The sequence below is a fragment of the Dermacentor andersoni genome, chromosome 3 (assembly GCF_023375885.2).
Source record: "Dermacentor andersoni chromosome 3, qqDerAnde1_hic_scaffold, whole genome shotgun sequence".
Taxonomy (NCBI): Eukaryota; Metazoa; Arthropoda; class Arachnida; order Ixodida; family Ixodidae; genus Dermacentor; species Dermacentor andersoni.
In genome coordinates, this window is record NC_092816.1 from 47690691 (window position 1) to 47708574 (window position 17884).

The 17884-nt window shown below is 43.0% G+C and overlaps 2 protein-coding genes across 2 annotated transcripts in view; one reads left to right on the forward strand and one right to left on the reverse strand.

Moving 5' to 3' along the window:
• Positions 1-269: 269 nt before the first annotated feature.
• Positions 270-15288, forward strand: SrpRbeta (signal recognition particle receptor beta). The gene is made up of 9 exons (XM_050196859.3): positions 270-408; positions 704-792; positions 1095-1169; positions 1341-1420; positions 5527-5586; positions 7314-7390; positions 7470-7524; positions 8665-8869; positions 15047-15288. Exons 1-8 carry the CDS (start codon positions 291-293, stop codon positions 8867-8869), a joined length of 759 nt encoding a protein of 252 aa, XP_050052816.1. The 5' UTR covers positions 270-290; the 3' UTR covers positions 15047-15288.
• The window catches only part of LOC126548573 (uncharacterized), a 243978-nt gene continuing 235124 nt past the window's right edge, over positions 9031-17884 (reverse strand). The window contains exons 9-11 of the mRNA XM_050196812.3: positions 15034-15205; positions 13101-13347; positions 9031-9359 (exon numbers count right to left, since the gene is read on the reverse strand). Coding sequence (XP_050052769.1) covers positions 13141-13347; positions 15034-15205 — 379 coding nt within the window. The 3' untranslated portion in view covers positions 9031-9359; positions 13101-13140. The remainder of the gene's footprint in view (positions 9360-13100; positions 13348-15033; positions 15206-17884) is intronic.

Below are 17884 nucleotides of genomic sequence, written 5' to 3' on the forward strand. Positions count from 1 at the left end.
TCTGAGTTGAACTTCGCGCGTGCTGTCGCCTTCCTGCAGCGCAAGCATTAGGTGGCGCCATCTCTTGACTAAGTTTGAACACACCTTGCAGGTTTGCAATCTTGAAGGTCATGCAGACTTGTAGGAAATAGTTATTGAGATTTCTCACCCCCCTCATAAAAGCATTTACTGTGAATTTAGCTCAAAAGTTAATTTTATGTCACTTTAATTTTTTTTTTTCTTAGAGAAGGGTTGAACGTGCCAAGTGTCAACGGCTAGCAACGGCAGGGAACGCTAGTAGCGCTTTAAAAATGGCAGAGGACGCGTCGTCGAAGTCTGCGCGCATGGACTTGAATAACAATTTATTACCAATGAATCCGTCATTACTGTATGTTATTATCGCCTTAATCGTAGTGCTCATTACAACATGTAAGTAACCTTATGCGCGAGCGTAATTAAGGCTCGGCCCACTTTTGATCGCGTGCTCTATTCCATATGTGCACCATGTGTCAACATTGCCGGGTTCCGTGGTGATGTGGATGTGTTGGCTGCTCTCGCTGATGTTGAGCATAAGTTGGAACGTTCTCGTGTGGTGTTCTTGCGTACTGAACACCTGCAGGTTGTTTGCAAGACGTTTCCAGCGGATACTGCCTGTGATCTTGCGATCGTTTCCGTGCATTTTTCTCTCGTTGCTCACTTTTGCACACTCTTGTTGCTGTTTCAGTAATATTCTTCCAACGAAGAAAAAATCTTCGGCGAGCAGTGCTGATCGTGGGGCTGTCAGATGCCGGCAAGACGCTGTTGTTTTCTCAGGTAAATAATGTATTATTGCTCCGTTTCTCGCGTCTTGGCGCGATCAGAAACGGATGTTCAGGGCACGTACAACTTTGTGATTGCCACGCACCACAAATACTACAAAAAGTAACAGACACCCAGTGTGCGTACCGCTTTGTGTAAGCCTTCGTTGGAGGCTGCACTTTCATGGCATTCTTGTCCCATTTTCCACACCACTTTACTGTTACAGACAAGATTATTTCAAACGCCGTGCCCATCTTTGTCGTGTTTTTAGTGTCTTGTAAATTTTTGGAAACTGTCATTGCGACCCCTTATTGCAGCTTGTAGCTCGCAAGAAGGTCGAAACTTACACCTCAATCAAAGAGAACAAGGCGTCATATGAAGTGCCCAAGAAAGTAAGTATGCAGTTTTTAACTAGCATTTTTTTCACGTTATACTAAATCAATCACCGTAATGCACGTGTAGACAGCAATAAATTGGCAGACGCAGCCTCTTTAAGATCTGTGTCTAACATTGGCCTCATTACAACAATTTACAGTGCCTCTAATGTTATTAAAATCTTTCAGGGTTCTCTCAACCTTATTGATCTGCCTGGCAATGATAGAATGAGAGCCAGGTTTCTTGACCAATTCAAGGGGCTGGCAAGGTATGTACACCTGTTAGGAAGAAATTTAGTCTCACAAGTACTATTTGCTTGGGGTTGTGTGGTTTTAGATGAATGATGCATGGTTGACGCTTCACCTGCACTTCACTTATCTGTGAAGCGCCTCCCAGTGAATGTAAATTTCCTGGAGACAGCATCTTATTGGTATGTTGTTAAAAGGCTTTTGCCTACTTTTGTAGTTTGGTGGTACAGTTTCTCAGAGAAGCTGGCTAAATCTGGTGCATAACTCACTTGGCTTACTTCCAGATACTGGATCGCAGGATAAACTAGTCATGCACAATCGGTGCCACATCAGTCAGTGGAGCTGCAGCAAGATTCATTGTGTTTAATTGACGATACATACACAGTTATTATTATCTGTGAACAGGAACGCTTTGAGCCAGATCACATTCGTTGTGCCAGTTGTGTTTGCTAGCTAAAGTAGTGCTAGTGCTCTGCAGAGATGCAGCAAGCACAAGGGGCGCTGCATCACTCGCTGGTATTCTTGGTCGATCACTTTTGGGAACATCAGTTTCAGTGGACGCTGCTGCATTATCGGGCAAAATGTCTATTGCTTCAGTGAGTTCTCATGCCACATAACACATTACGTAAAAGTGAAAGTACTGCTTAAAGCGATTGGCAAGAATGTGGTCTCAGTGCTTCATTAACCTCAAAGTTGTGCACTGCCGAAGTTGTCATGCTCAGTGGCTGATATTGGTGGAAGCCGTGATAACCTCTGCACTCACTATGTTTACGTACCTCATCATTAACTGCTTGTACCCACAGCAGTATAGTGGTACCGGTGTAGCGCTGCTGAACTACACGTCACAGGTTCGATTATGGCCATGGTGGCCACTTTTCAATGGGGATAAATGCAAGAACGCTTGTGTACTTAGATTTATGTGCACACAAAGGAACCCCTGATGGTCAGAATTAGTCCAGAGTCCCCCGCTACAGCGTGCCTCATACAATCGCCGACCGTTTATTTGGACCTCACGGGGACTGCGGAAATGTCTGAAAAGCAGATTAAGAAAAAAAAAAAAAAAGAAATCCTTTATTTCCATGCACTTATTTGGGCTCGGCAGTAAGCTTGAAGAAATTGTGAATGCGCCGTTGCACGCTGTTCCGTTTAGTCGCAATCAGATAAGCCTGAATCTCGGAGAGGGGTCGTTCGGTCACTATAGGCGGCTGAAAGCACAGTCACTGCTTGTACGCGCTTCACATGCGACGGCAGCGTAGCACATGGTGCATCATCGTCCGGTGGTGCAGCAGAAACCTGACGAATGATCTCGCTGTCGTCGAGTTCTGTGCATGTCATTACAGCAGTATCAGCACCTGTGAAACTGTCAAATGAGACGGTGTCCGGTATCGCAATGCAACCACTGCGCAGGTCTCGGCAGAACATTTTCGGCGTCCGTAGGGAGCACATCGGAAGGCGACAAATCCTAGGCCTCCCAGCACCCGCTTGCAGTATTCCCCAGCGCAGTCTGCGCGGGCACTGTCGGCGCCATTAGACACTTGATGCGATGTTTCCGTATGCTGCGTTGCATCACCGCAACATCGACACAGCACTCAAAGCAAACATCACCACACTGTCATGCCGACACCAGTCGCACAAGCAAAAAAGGTGGCCTACTCGCAGCATCGTGCACGAAGAAAAGAACAAATCAGCTGCTGGATTGTCTTGACATGGCTTACTAAGCTGAGACCGGAACTGCTGTAGCTACGAACCAGGCAGAAACGATGATGAGCGGGGATTTGCAGTAGCACCACTTCATGGGGCAGCAAGGAGGCTCCATTCAAAACAAAAATGGCGTTCAGCAAGTCGAACCATGCACCGGTCAGAGTCGGTGCATGGTGCTCTTGATCGAGTCGGCTCAAGGAGTGTCAGAAAAATCAGACGAGAGGTTGCAAGGCGTCCGAACTTTCGGCAATTGTTATACATTATGGTCTATGGGGAGAATGGCGGTGCCACGAAGCAGACCGAATAATCGAACATGTCCGAATTTTTGGAATTGGAAAAATCAGTCGGCGACTGTATTCACGTTGTAGTTAGCCAAAACAGTGTTGACGCTGTTTACATTTGTTTCTGAATGCCAGTTTAAAAATTTTTGGTTAAAGCAAATGCACATCTGTTACCTTAGGCTTTCGGTTTTCACAAATGTCTCATGTTGAGAAAATTTGCATTGGATTTGCGGGAAATCCTCATATGGGGGATCACATAGGAATGAGTTTTGACATTCTGCTGGAGCTTGAGCATTGGGTGATGGTACTTGGGCGTGACATTTTAAAAGTTTTTCGTACAGTGTGATGCGCTCTGGCAGTAGAAATCACGCACACATGCACACACAAATAGCTTGAATGGTATTTTTGTGGGTACAGTATCATTTAGCTAACACGTTTATTGTGTCAGGCTTATTGCATTTATTTGTGCTAGTTCTCACTGAGGCCATTACGACCCATTTTCTAATAAAATAAAGCTGTTCAGGGGAATTCAGCATAACTGAGCCAACTTAAAACGGTAGTTAGCCTTGAACCACCTAATATGGCTCACTGACCGAACCCATACAACTAATAGGAGCACAAGGTCATAAATGTCTTTAGACAAGCTTCTCGGTAGTCCTGTATGTTTAGTTTGTGAGCATAACTCAGAATTGACTTTTTCTTTTGAAGTGGTTGGTTGTTTGTTTGCATTTCGTAAAAGAGGAAGGGAATTGCTGCTCACCACACTGCGGACCATATGTATATTTAAAGAACCTTCATTTCCCTGCCAATTTATAAGCAAGACCAATTATGCCACAGAACAAACACCCATTGGCCATTTGCCAATAAATTGAAATGATTTAGGTAGAGAATTTGAATTGGGAATGTATTTTTGGCAGGTAAATGGAATCCTAGCAGCATTTTGTTTTTTGTGAATGCGGTCTTCCAAGAAGTTCAGTAGTAAAATTTGAAGATGTGAGCAACTATGACATTTCGATGTTTTCTTAATGTAAGGTGCCATCAGCATCTGGAATTTGAGGTCGGTGCACAGGCTTGGGTGTGTATGTGGCTTCTGTGTAGTAATGCGTTAGCAATTAGTTTCGAATAACATTTCCACATTGAATCTAATAAGAATCTTCAAGGGAAACGACTTCCTAATATTTAATTCGGTATAAAATATATTGTCATTTTAAACAAAGTGATATCTTAAGTTTACATGCAGGTCCCCCTATTAAAAAAAGGCTTATGTTTTTTTGATGCATGCATATAATGCTGTTCACAAATGGACTTTCGATCAACTGAGAAGCTTGTAAATAAAAAATGATTGCTTTTCGTAGTCTTGTGCAACATGACGACACTAATGCAAAATATGAATAGCATGTCGTTGATCCACGTAGTGTGCTGTGTTCATTGAAAAAGATAGGTGTGACTCTACAGTGGTGGACATTATTTAAAGAGATGCGAACATGGTAAAACTAATTGTTTTGCCTAAATTTAGGCATAAAGTTAGTAGACTACCTAGAAACGAGTCACCCTTGTTTAATGATTGGAAAATTATTGAGCAGCAGTTAGTCGCTTCATGGGCTCACTCAGGAACCTTGTAGTGGCAGACGTCGGAATTTGCAGGACAAATCACCACTACACTTGCCGAGCATACGTTTGTTAAATTTTATTATGGTGCTTCCGTTCAACAAATGTGGCTCTCTTGCTGCAGAATCATTCGGAACAGTGCTCACTTGAATTAGTGTTTTTTTCCTCAGGACCTAATCAGAGGTTAGGCATAATATTCGATTTAAAATGAGTACTCCACAATTTCTAATATTAAATTCTCGAATACATATTGCAAAGCAAAGGTGATTTGCAGTATCAAATATTTGCACACCCATAATTGACAGGGATGCATTTCCTACAAAGGGATTCATTATCCACACAAACTTGCTTTAATGCATTGTATGTTTTAGAAGTATGGTGTTCTTGAAGCTTTGTGGCTTCTTAGGACCTGAATCCATGGAGATTTGCACATTCCTTTAGTGATACCTTTGCGAGTTTATTTGTGCCTTTTTACCGCCTCCTTTCATTTTTTTATTTTTCCTCCTCTTTAAGAATGTCTTTATTTGCCTTTTCAGGGCTGTTGTTTTTGTTGTGGACAGCGTTAACTTTCCACGGGAGGTTCGGGATGTGGCAGAGTAAGTTCTTTTTTTTTTCTTTTTGGTCTCGGTGCTTTTGTAAGAGCGCTATTTGTTTCATGCATTTCCATATTGTTGGGTACGTGGCCTATCATACAAGTACTACTCGGTGCTCAAAAGGTCCACGCTTATGCGGAATAGTACCTAAAGGTTGTTGAAAGGAGTATGAACACAAAATCTTTGTAGTTTTTTATTTCTTTTTTTTAATGGCCGGCTATTGACCCAATAATGGCAGGCGACATTTAGAAGGCATTTTGGGCACGCCCCACTGCACCCTAGCCTTCACAGTGCAAGGCATTGAAGAAGGAACAGGAGCACAGCAGAGGCCTTGTTTGATTGCTAATAACTCTGAATCTGCTGAACGCATTGAAGTACTTTTTGCGGCAAAGTATTTCTAAAATAGCCAATTTTCACTTCAAATGCCTTTCTATGCTTTGATAATAAGTGGTCCGGGGCCCCTTTAACAGTGGACCGCACGTACACGCATTTCCGCGGCTATTTGGGACTCGTTCCTACTACGATACAGGCACATCGGTAACCCTCAAGGGTTCAATTGGTTTCTAAATGCTGCAATTTCATTCAGGTTCAGTTCCGGTTGTGAGGAACAAAAATATAACAATTGGGTGCAGTGCACCGTATCCTCAGCTTCCTACTTATTGGCAAATGACACACTGCACGCAGGCCGACAACTTATTCGAATGCAAACACTTTTCTTCAAGAGGGTAGGAGATGAATAAATGTGTTGTTTAGTGGCGCAGGGGCCAGGTATGCCCAGAGTGCCTTGGAGAGGGTAAGAGATGGGCTCACTGGAACATGGGACACAACAGCTGTTGTTTTTAACTTAATACCAAGCAAAGAGATTGAATGTTCTATATGGAAACGTGCACGCAAAACCAGACATTTTAGGCAGTGGCATTGCCAGGCTTCGCGGCGCCTTGATGCGTCAATGTCTGCATTCCCACTTTCTCGTTTCCTTTTCTGCTTACCTGCGTTGACTATTTCTAAGCTATAGAATATCATGTGAAATGCCTTAGAGGAAATACAATTAGGCATTTATTTTGTAGGCATATAAAGGAGTATAGTAATAACTGAACCACCACATTCTTTTTTTCCCGTAATCCCTATGCCAGTGTTGCTCTACTTAGAGGAACCAAGAGTGCTTTCATCCACGACCCGAAGCTAAAGTAGATCTAACTTTCTGCTTAGTGCCACGTTTTAGGGGCTTTCTAGATGTTGAAATCGATATGCCTGTTGGTTTTAACTTGTGGTATATCACCTTTCTCAACAACTTAATGATGAGGTCAAAACAAATAGCAGTTGTGCAGATCTTTAAGGAATATTCTAGCTACTTAGCTCAGCTGGCATGGCCAAATTCAAGCTGCTAACACCTTGGGCAAGGGGCAGTGGACAGGTGGCAACCATTGCCTGAGACATTACAAAAAACATCCTTTTAGGTTTGTTTCCATCCGAAGTTCTGGTTCAGGTACAATTATCAGTTTGGATTTCATGGATCATATAAAGAGTTTGGAGCTTTCAACTAGTACTAAGAAAGCAAGAAAAAGATGATACTGAATCTTGGTGCCATTAATGCCTCTAAATTTGTTCCTTGTCAGGAATTAGAGGACTGGACAAACTGATGCCCACTCCTGGAGTTAACTGTACCCTGTATTAACTGCCCATGTAGAGTAAATAGAATGGCTGATCATCTTATACTTGTGGTGTTGCAGATTCCTGTATAATCTCTTATGTGACCCTGTCATCTCGCAGCATTGCCCACCCTTTATGATTGTATGCAACAAGCAAGGTAAGTTTTTCATGAATATTATGGGACATTTTGGTTGAGTGTATGCCTATTAACAGTGCCATGTATTATGTACTTACAGACGAGGCTATGGCGAAGTCATCCAAGGTGATCCAGTCACAACTGGAGAAGGAAATGTAAGTTCTTGGATCATAAAGTTTTGTTTCATCATAGCTCAAGTGTGAGTTGGATCAAATTGTTTGTAAGTTTAGTTCTTCTGGTTTAAATTAAATGGCTGTGCCGAGCAGGTGTGTGAATATTGACACAGGTACATTGTTTACCTTATTCTGGGGACCATTTTTCACTATCTAACCACTGTTACAATGTTATCGCTCGGTGCGACCAAAGTGTATCTGAAATTTCCAGACTGTTCTCATATATTCTATAGCGAAAGCGTTTTATATACTCAGATTGCATGTGTGTGATGCGAATAGCAGCATACATTCTTGAACATACACGAGCACCAGCAGTTACGTTGGAAGGTACGATGTCATGTATAAACAGCTGGCACACTTGACTCGTAGATCAGATTTCGAAGACTGATGACTGCTTGTTGCTATCATTCTTCTATGAGTGTGTTACTTGTTTTATTGCAATGGCAATCATACATACGGTTGAGGTGTGTTCATGTCATTGGCATTGTCGTACTGTCATGTTAGTGACGTGTGGCTAGGGCTTAAGAGGGTTAGCTGGTCTTCAGAGATGCACAGTGCTTTTGTTTGGTTGCAAAGACGATGAAGCCAAGTGGACGCACCATCGCTCTGTAGGAGCCAGGGCAGCATTCTCGCTTCCACTGCCGACATGAGCGTTGTGTGCATAAACATTAGTATTCCTGCCGAGCAGATGCATGTGAACCACACCATGGTGCTTACACCGGTCTGAGCGGAACAGACAGTAAGCGTCAAGATAATCTATGTGATCCTTTCATTGGGTGCTGACAAACACCGATTGTTTTCCTTCGGTTTCATCCCGCGCACCATTGAGATGTGACACCTGCAACTCTATTAGCGGTGCTCCTTTCCGAGATGCTTTCTTTGGAGAAGTTTTTGAGATGCTTCTCTTGTGACGCTAAACCTTGCTGTCGCTTTCAATATTTCGCCTTGGCACGTAACTGCCAAATATTTCTGGCACGAGTTTGCCCCACAATAGTGATTTCCTAATGCACAATTTTGGTGCTGTCTGGTTCTTCACCATCACTACAACATGACAATGTTTTATGCATCAATTTGCCCTCTCGTAGCTGTTGTGTCTCAGTGTGATGTTTTATTACTTTGCAGGAATGTTCTCAGGACTACACAGATTTCTGCACTGGAGTCTACAGAGGGGCAGGCTAATAACAACACATTCTTGGGCAAGAGAGGGAAGGACTTCCAGTTTTCAGACGTTCGTCCGATTGTAGTTGACTTCATGGAATACAGCGCTGAGGCGTCGGAGGATGCCCAGCTGTCGGCACTCAAAAGCTGGCTGGCCAAGGTGGCATAGGTGAATAGCCCTTGTACGCCGACTCTTGTACAAGATTACATTCAAGCTAGCTGACAGCTTGCCCTCACGGTGTTGAAGACTGCCTGCAACACTCCACCTGGAGGCGTGCAGCTTTAAGAGCTCGCGTTATTCGAGGCTCTGTCTATTGATATCCCATGGTGTACGTGTAAAAGACACACATAAAATCCTTTATTTCTCCACACTTTGGCTCTGAAGTCAGTTGAGCCTCTTGCTTGCAAGAGCCTGTTTATAGATGGCAGGTCGTGACTTGAGTTTAGCAGTGGAGGCGTTATCACAACGTAGCATGTTCACATTGATCCCATCGGCAACCCTATGCTACCAGAACTTGGTTTGTCCCTTGTGCAGCAGCACGAACGACTTGTGAGACTGTGCCTGGTCAGGACAATGCGTAGCTGCAGAGGGCAAGCACTGACCAGCATTGCTTGCTTATCACCATATCACCACTGTTGATACTAACTGTGGTCGCCACCTGCAATGAAAAAAAAGGTTTAAAGCATTTTTAGGACACGTTTAAGTGCCTGTACGCTAAACAGTGTGTGGAAAAAATATTGCTGTATATCGCACTGAGGATGTAGTATGGCCTTATTTAAAGCGGCCCCGAAACACTCTTTGAACATGCAAAAAAAATATTGCTAATCTGCTATCAAGGGTCCTGTGAACATGTGAGCCAAGGTTGCTGCACTGCATACAGCAGGGAATTTACGATCTCGTGTCAAAAGCAGTGAACAGACGATTGCTCTCGCATCCGCAATGTTGTCATGGAAAGCAGATTGAAAGCAGTTGGCTGACTAATGCTATATATTGGCTGATTTCATGATTTTGAGAGCATTCTCAGTAATACATAATTGCTAACTTTGAGTTAAATAAATAAAAAATATATATGTCTGTGATCTCAATGACGGAAAATAATTTCATGTTTGCACTGCACGTAGCTGCATCAGCTGCGCATAGCCTCCGAGATGGCAGCGGCATGCTGCTTATTATAGTTTGCCCTGATTGTCATGAGGCACCGTGACACTCAACTTTTGGTCGAGGTTTTGCTTTCTTGGCTTCTCTACTGTGTAGCTTCCAGCGTGCTAGTGGAGACAAAAAGAGAGAGAAAACCGGGTATCTTGTACGATGACTCATAGTTGTCAAAAAATTTTCCGCCACCAGACTTGTGGAACGGCGTCCTTTAATAATGAGGCCATGTTATGATTAGCTTAAAAAGTGTTTTAGAGTCCCTTTAAGTAGAAGCACTACATCACGAGCTCCTATCTAAATACATGGAAATGGTGAAATAATACTGCTCAGCTTCCACGGCACCAAATTTGATGTTTGTTGCATTTAAATGAAAAGTTTAAAATCTACCGACTCCTGAAAGCACATTTATGAGTTATGCCATACACTGTTAAACAAATATTACTGAATTTATTGCAAGAAAAAACGAATTGGAGCATCAAGTTCAATACTCTAACTCATCAATAAACAACGATATCACAATTCTGTAAATTTCACCCATTAAGCAATATAAAGTGTAAACAATTGGTGTATTATATATTTCTCTGGAATATACCGCTAATTTGTGAGTAGGACCTTTACAAAAACCTTGTACACACTGACATTTTCGCATAAACTGCAAACTCGTATATAAAATTTGTTCATTTCAGGTGCTCAACAGATGCAGGTTACAGAACTGTGGTAGTGGTTTTTGGTGCAGAGTTACACATCTGTAAACATTCTTCTCGTTTTTAAACTTACCGATAGTCTTATGAGGCCCCAAATTATAGTTCTGCTTCCTTAAGTCGAAAAATATCACTTTTTCTCTTAAATGCAACAAATTTCATTCAAATCAGTTCAGTGGTTGTTCCATAAGAACATTTCTGGTGTCACATGCATTTGGATAGGGAAAATGATTCTGGTACTTAACTAAAGCTTCCTTTAAAGTGCATATTAAAGAACTTCACGGGATCAAAATGAACCTAGCAGTCTCCATTAAGATCTATAGAGACACTAAAGATGAATACTAAGTTAATATGTGATGTTAAATTAAGTTTCTGCAATAAAGTGGCTACTCTTATTGTGAGAGAGAGCTTATTTTGTGTGAAAAAAACAAAAACTTAGGACAGGTAGCAACACAGCCTTGAAGTTCCCATACCAGCTCCCCGTGATATCATTGATGTCGACAGCATCTGCTCTGTTCTAGTTTATCGTTTATTGGTAAGGCAGGACTACCTTGAGTTCAAAAGAGTCAACCCAGCTTTCCAGAATATTACTGGTGCCAGAATGCACTAAAATTGAGAGAATGATTTGAAATCCCTATCATCACCCAGACGCACTGGCACTGATGTTTCCCAGCAAAATTGAAGAACGAGAGGCTTGGCCTTCATTTTCTCCATTATTAACTCTTTTGTGTGAAGTGAGTGAAAATAAACTTTTCGAAAGCACTCTGCCGACTAAATAAATGTTGCTCAATGCCTTTAAAACCTCATTAAATCGATATTTAGTGCAATGCATGCATTATGAACTCATGCCGAAGCAATAAAGTAAGAATGACTGCTATAAGTGCATCCTTTTCCACTGTGTGCAGTGAAACTGTCTGAAAATGCAACAATCTCCTACTTGAGCTATGGAAGTTTGCTTGATATCTTTCACGCCAGTCCTCGTTACTGCAAGAAGTATTCCCGAGAATCATGAACTTTTGTGCTACTGTATAGCTAACTGTACATTTGGACCTACAGCACAGCTGTACCAGATGCTAATAAAGCTAAGGTTGAGTTGCAGTCATTTTTTGCATATATATTCAAACTGAGATTAGCATTCATTACACCCCTCGCCTACGTATGGGGGCCCAGCCCAGGTGCTCTATATGAAAGGGAAGCACTCGGGGGCAACATTATATTTGCATATCAAGGCTTAATACTGCTCCTGTCATAACTGTGATCTGTGACGGGTGACTTAGAAGTGGAACCATGAGTAATATATTCTAAAGCAGCAAACTGTTATGAAAGAGCAGTTGCTCTTGCTTCTTTGACTAAGTTGTTAGTCCGATGTTCCGCCATTCCCTTTCTTGCATTAAACCGTTAAGTCTAACGTAAATGTGCGGAGGTAACGGATAGGTGCATACCTCATGTATTGCATAAGAAAAAAGCAAGCTTGAAGTTGAAAAACCTACATACATTTGGATTTGGTTCATAGCTGCTCAAATTAAGTCTCCGTCTCCCACAGACACAGATCGAGGCCATTACAGAAGCCATTTGTCTGGACACACACACGATTGACATTATCACAATTCATTTGGATAGTCGGGCAGCATTACATGCCTTTATGAAAAATACACTTCCAAATCACATCCACACTACACTAACCACAAATATCCTACATCACGGTTTCTCCCGTGGTGGGTGCCAGGTCATCAGGAAGATGGAGGGTAGTGAATGCTATCGTGATCTAACAGTGAGCAACCCCATGAAATGGCCTGAGGCCTATTGCACCAGAGGTGTTAGAGGCAGATGTCGAAAAGATTGCCACAATCGGCAGACTCCTCTTAGGCAGCTAACAAGAGACTGCTCTTACTGTGTTCATCACAAATGCCTACCAGAGAGGATGCTGTACTAGTCCATCGGGCACAAACGCTTAAACTGCCCAACGATGTTATCCAACAGTTCATTGAGAACAGGCCTGGCAAACTGGCATGTCAAGTACATGTGGCAAATAGGCGGACACATTCCACACTTACTGGAAATGCCCCAGAGCACTGTCATTTCCATGCTTTTTAACTGGCCCAAATATCCCGCCCTCCCTTCCCTCTACCAGGGACGGCTGGACCGCTCAACTGCTAGAGGAATGCCCTACACTATGGCTGTTGCTGGTGGCCCACGTAAAGCATGTTAATGGGTCCAGACAAATAAGTGGACTCGGTGACAAGATGGGGGACTGCTCATTTGAGTGGACTGAATAACTTTTATGGAGCTCCTTAAAACCAGTATAATGCCATCAATCCAATATGTTTATGTGTCTACCATATGTAGTTTTCATAGTGGATTCACTGTAATTTTACTGTATATTTCACCTAAAAAAAGAAAACACCATACAATAATTATGTTATACAAGCTTTGTGTTTGCTGGATTTTGTGGAACATTTACTGAAGTTTGTGTACTGACCATGGCATTGCATTGTACAAGAGAACTAGAAGATAGTTTGCACTGGTAGTCAGGTGACAGTACTCACCAGATAGATATTAAGACTAGCATGCAGCCAGCTACGCAAGTCAAACAGCGTCGGCCATCATCTTGCGGAAGTCTGAGAGCAGCGTGTAGTCGGGATCTTCATCTATGTCCACCATGTCCTCAGCTGAGCCATGCTTCCGGAAGGTTGAGTTGTATCGGTACAGGGAGAGCGGGCATGGCAGCAGCTCTGGCATGACCGAGTGATGCGTGATGAGTGATGTCAGGGTGCTGAACTCCTTTGTGAAGCCCTGGAATAAAATAGAAATCATGTGAGACATTCTCGCTTACAATTGGCAATATTGCTGAAAGCAAAGCAGTGTCTGTACTCACCAGATTGTGTGCATGAATAGCTAGTGGGTTAAAGGGGCTCTCTAGCTTTTCACTAAACATTCTGAGGTTCTGGTTACATCATGCTTTACATATGAAACAATGCATTCTTATATGTGAAACTCCATACCAGAATTAGTTACTAGCACATGTGTCTCTTTAAATATGCTGTGACACCACATGTCCCATGCATGCTTTTAGTGACTGCACGTAAAAACCAAAAAAAGTAATGCATAATTTCTTGCAAACGAGATATGCTAAATGAAAGTAAAGATGTGAGAAGTCACTGGAGCATGCATTTCAGAAACGTCTTTATTCTGTGTCTGTAATGGGGCTTTCTGGACATTTTTTTCCTTGTTCTGTGTGGATTCAAACTATCCTTACCAATAAACTAAATAGTACATTTCTTTCTGGGCTCAACACAATTGGAAGGCATTAGGCAGTGATAAGTTCGAAGCATTGCTGGAATTATGATGGAATACTTGGTGAACACAGAGATAAGTGGCCCTCGCAGGTGCTCTGTGCATATGGCAGATGTTTAGTTTTGACTGAGGACTTTGTCTGCCAATTTAGGAAAATTTGCTTGTTCATCTCATTAACACTGATAACTTTAGCTTTTTATACCAAATGTTTTGTCTGTGTGTTTGTTTTCTTCACTTTTGCATACATTTCACAACATAGGTATAAATGAGTACCAGCTTTAGCTTTCTTCACTGACAAGAAAGAAAAGTGATGGCCACATTGCTTTTAACTTAGTGGTTGTTTTCTGACTTTTAGAATTAGTACAACTGCACCTGGCCTAGCACATCTGTCCTTTATAGGTGGCATCCAAATGACATCCCCAGCAACAGCTCCCTCGAAATAACGGATACCAATCTCAAAGGCCATGTGTTTGCGTATTGCAAATGCCAGAACCACTTAAAGGAGCCAGAAATGGATATGATTGCCATGTTTTAGCCGTCAACTATTGCTCCACATATGTGCCTTTTATCCATAACATGAGTTTTTTGCACTAACCACATGAATACCTTGCGTTTGTCATCCGAAAAATGCAAAAGCACCCTCGACAGTTCTCACCTTGCATGTCTAAAGTCCGGAAACTACACTGTGGCCATGTCCATGAAAAACATGCTTGAGTAGTTAAGATTTTGAGGAGGCCTCGTGGCATTACATGCGAAGTCAGAGGTTTAAGTGTAATGATGATAGAGTCTAGGGATGGTATGATGTAAGGATTCCTTTTTCTGTATTCTATTCCTTTCCTACTGTACACCGTTCATGGGGCCTGCCAGCCATGTAGCATTTGTTAATGGGGGTGAAGTGCAGCTCAGACCACTAACGAAGTTTGGAAAGGAATAGTATGGAATAAAATTGTTTCACTATCTTAGCCTAAGGTAAGTTGCTCGTGCATCAAGATATAAGAGCACTTTGACCTCGTGTGTTTGTGATCGCTTTAGAGTATCTTAACTTCTGTGGTTCTCATAGACTATGTGTAGCATAGGTACGCAAAAATCATTGACTCGGCTATGTCTGAGATGCTCATGTGTGCATAAAGCTCCACAATTTTACTTGCTCTCCTGCCTTGTTGTTTTCTCTTGTGCTTCCTTCACCTTTATTTTGTAGCCCCTGTTGGTGTGCATGATGAGATAGTGGGCGATGCCACTCGGCTGGATGCTCCTGGGGACCCTCAGCGAGAGTGCAAAGCACCCGGGTTTGGTGCTGCTCTGGCGCACCAGAAAGGACCCGATTGGCTCCTGCGACAGCACTTCGAGAGCGATCTCCCTGCGAATGCGTCACAGCGTCAGCAAAATGTCCGGTGTTCTACTTGTACATTAAATGTCTCCTTTGACACAACAAAACTGAAAGCTGGGTCTGTCAGTAATACTAAGACGTCGCGGAAAAGGTTACATTTCGTTGTATACATTCTCTTAAACAAATAAAACAGGTTAAAGTGGGTTATCAGTTAAAGCTTTGGAATGCAAAAAAAAAAGAAAAAAAGAACTTAATCATGGCATCAGTAGAACCCTGGCAAGCCAGACTCCATTTGTGGAGTCTGGTGGCATGTCGTATTAATGTCTATTTTTGCACTAGCACCCTGTGACATCATGCATTTTGATAGGATCTTCTTTAACTGTGAGATAGCTCATTGATACATAAGGATTACATTGCACTCTGAAGGACCAAATGCACAAGGTAACAAGTTTTGAGGAGCAAGAAAAGGTGACCTGGACATGCGAAAAATTCATTCAAATTTGTGACACCATGCTGGTGTACCAGCACTACGAGTCAGGTAAAAAATGAGAAAAGTGAAGCAGTTCTCCTTTAATTTTCTTCGTCTGCCATTAACCAGCGTTTTTCTGTTCATATGCAAGGTAATCTTGAAGAAATAATACTTCATCACAATTAACATTGCCTTTCAGTTCCTCTCTAAGCAAAGCAAAGAGTATAGCATTGCGAATTTAATTATCGGTTTTACATGCCGAAACCATGATTTGATCATGAGGCATGCCGTAATAGGGGACTCCGGAAATGTGGCCCACCTGTGGTTCTTTAACATGCACCTAAACCTAAGTACACAGGTGTTTTCATATCTCGCTTCCATCAAAGTGCGGCCGCCGTGGCCGGTATTCGTGCTCAGCAGCCCAACACCATAGCCACTAAGCAACCACGGCAGGTCACATTGTGAATGGCTCGTCTCCTCTTCTGCACCCGTTTGCGTACATCTATTGCTGCCTTTTTCAGCTAACACACACTATTTGTTTTCGTCAGGGCAGAGAATATGTAGGTTCACTTTGTCGCAGTGCGTTGCCCCTTCTGCATGGACATTTGACTTGGGTAAACTTAAGGCAGGCAGTAGCATCTGCCAGATCGCCGGTGCAGTTGAGGACCTATACGATCGCTGACGGTTTAACTGTGGTACGGTTATGCTGCACCCCTTCGGTAATGATTTTCTTTGCATTTAGGCAATCCCCCGACAAAACATAAATGTTGTGAGATCTTGGAAAGGTAACGTCCCATGATGACACTAATTATGCTCGCCTTTAATGTATTTTCAAGAACCTTTAGGAGTGCAAACAATTCTCTCGGACAAACTCAATAGCGTCATCCCGACATTACGCTGCCGGGGACGCTCATTGGTTAGCTCTATTGGATTATGTGGTGACGCAATGCGGGTGCTGTGGCGTCGCGCAGCCTCAAAGATCAGCCCGCCTCACAAACCACATTAAAATTCTTTCAAGGACACGCATCCCGCACTGGTGTCAGGATCGGCCCGCCGAGTCGCCACCTTTGGTTATGCTTCCTCCGGGATCGGCCCAGTTTACAGGGTCAGACAGCCACCCTCTTAAAAGTGGGCGGAAGAGCCAAACAAAGAGTCGGTAAAGGTTATGCAGATCCCACGCACTGGAATACCGATGCTACGCGAAGCATTTTGCAGGTACCTATCTATGTAGAATTGTTTGGAGTTCCCGCAAAGCGATACCAGATGGATACACATGTTTGACTAAATTGAACAGTTGTGTATGTGGGTCGCGAGCGCGACGACGACCATGTTGAGGACAATCGTATGGCGGAAACGGTGGTAATTCCCAAGCCAGTCGTTCGACGCGAGCTTACGACACGACACTTGTTGGTCTAGGCGTAGGTAGCGGACGAGCGCAAGCGAGAGAAACAAGGACTGTGACGTCGTAAGCGACTACGTGTTATGTAGTCTTACGTACCTATGGCTTCTTGCAAAGGGATTCGCGCAAGCGCTTTATCTACACATGAACGAGAACGATCGTTTATTGTTATTTTTCTTTTTATCCACAATACTAGAAGCTGGCTTCACCGCAGAGCAACTCTTTGTGAGGTGAAGTCAAACCAAGCGCTCAAAAGATCTTGGAATTTTATCACCTGGCGAGAATTACAGAATTACTTCACATATCGAATATGCTTCATTGCAAAACATATCAAAACACAGCAATGTTAAAACAACAGCGATATCATTTGTACTCTGGTGAAGAAATGTTAAAGCATGATTAGCTTGGGCGAACATGGAGTCGGCACAGCGTCGCGCAATTTATAGTAGCGTGCTACGAGGAAAGTGGTGAGGAAAGCGGCCGGCTTCCGGACGTGCTGCAGACTAACGAGGCACTTCAGAACGCGAGGTATCCTCCCAAAGGAAGACGAGAAAGTGGCACGGCACGCACGCACCGAGCATTTCAAATAGCTGGCTGGTTTTGGAACGCGATAAGTATGCGTACGATCGTGGCCTAATGGTCAGAGCTCCTGCACTCAACGGCAGAGGTTCGATTTCAACGTCGGTGAGGCACTTTACTTTCTTTTTATTTAAGTGAGGCGAGGCAGGAAGCCACTTACCTGCCTAACAATTGTTCGCATTAAAAGCAAGAATTCCTCGGTACGTTCTGTGTTATTGCCTTTGGCGATGCTGACAACTGCAATGCACGTGAAAAGCGCCAC

Coding starts and splice junctions, on each gene's coding strand:
- SrpRbeta (XM_050196859.3), top strand. CDS start 291: ATGGCAGAGGACGCGTCGTCGAAGTCTGCGCGCATGGACTTGAATAAC. Junction 1,421..5,526: donor CAATTCAAGGGGCTGGCAAG/GTATGTACACCT, acceptor TTGCCTTTTCAG/GGCTGTTGTTTTTGTTGTGG. Junction 7,391..7,469: donor GATTGTATGCAACAAGCAAG/GTAAGTTTTTCA, acceptor ATGTACTTACAG/ACGAGGCTATGGCGAAGTCA.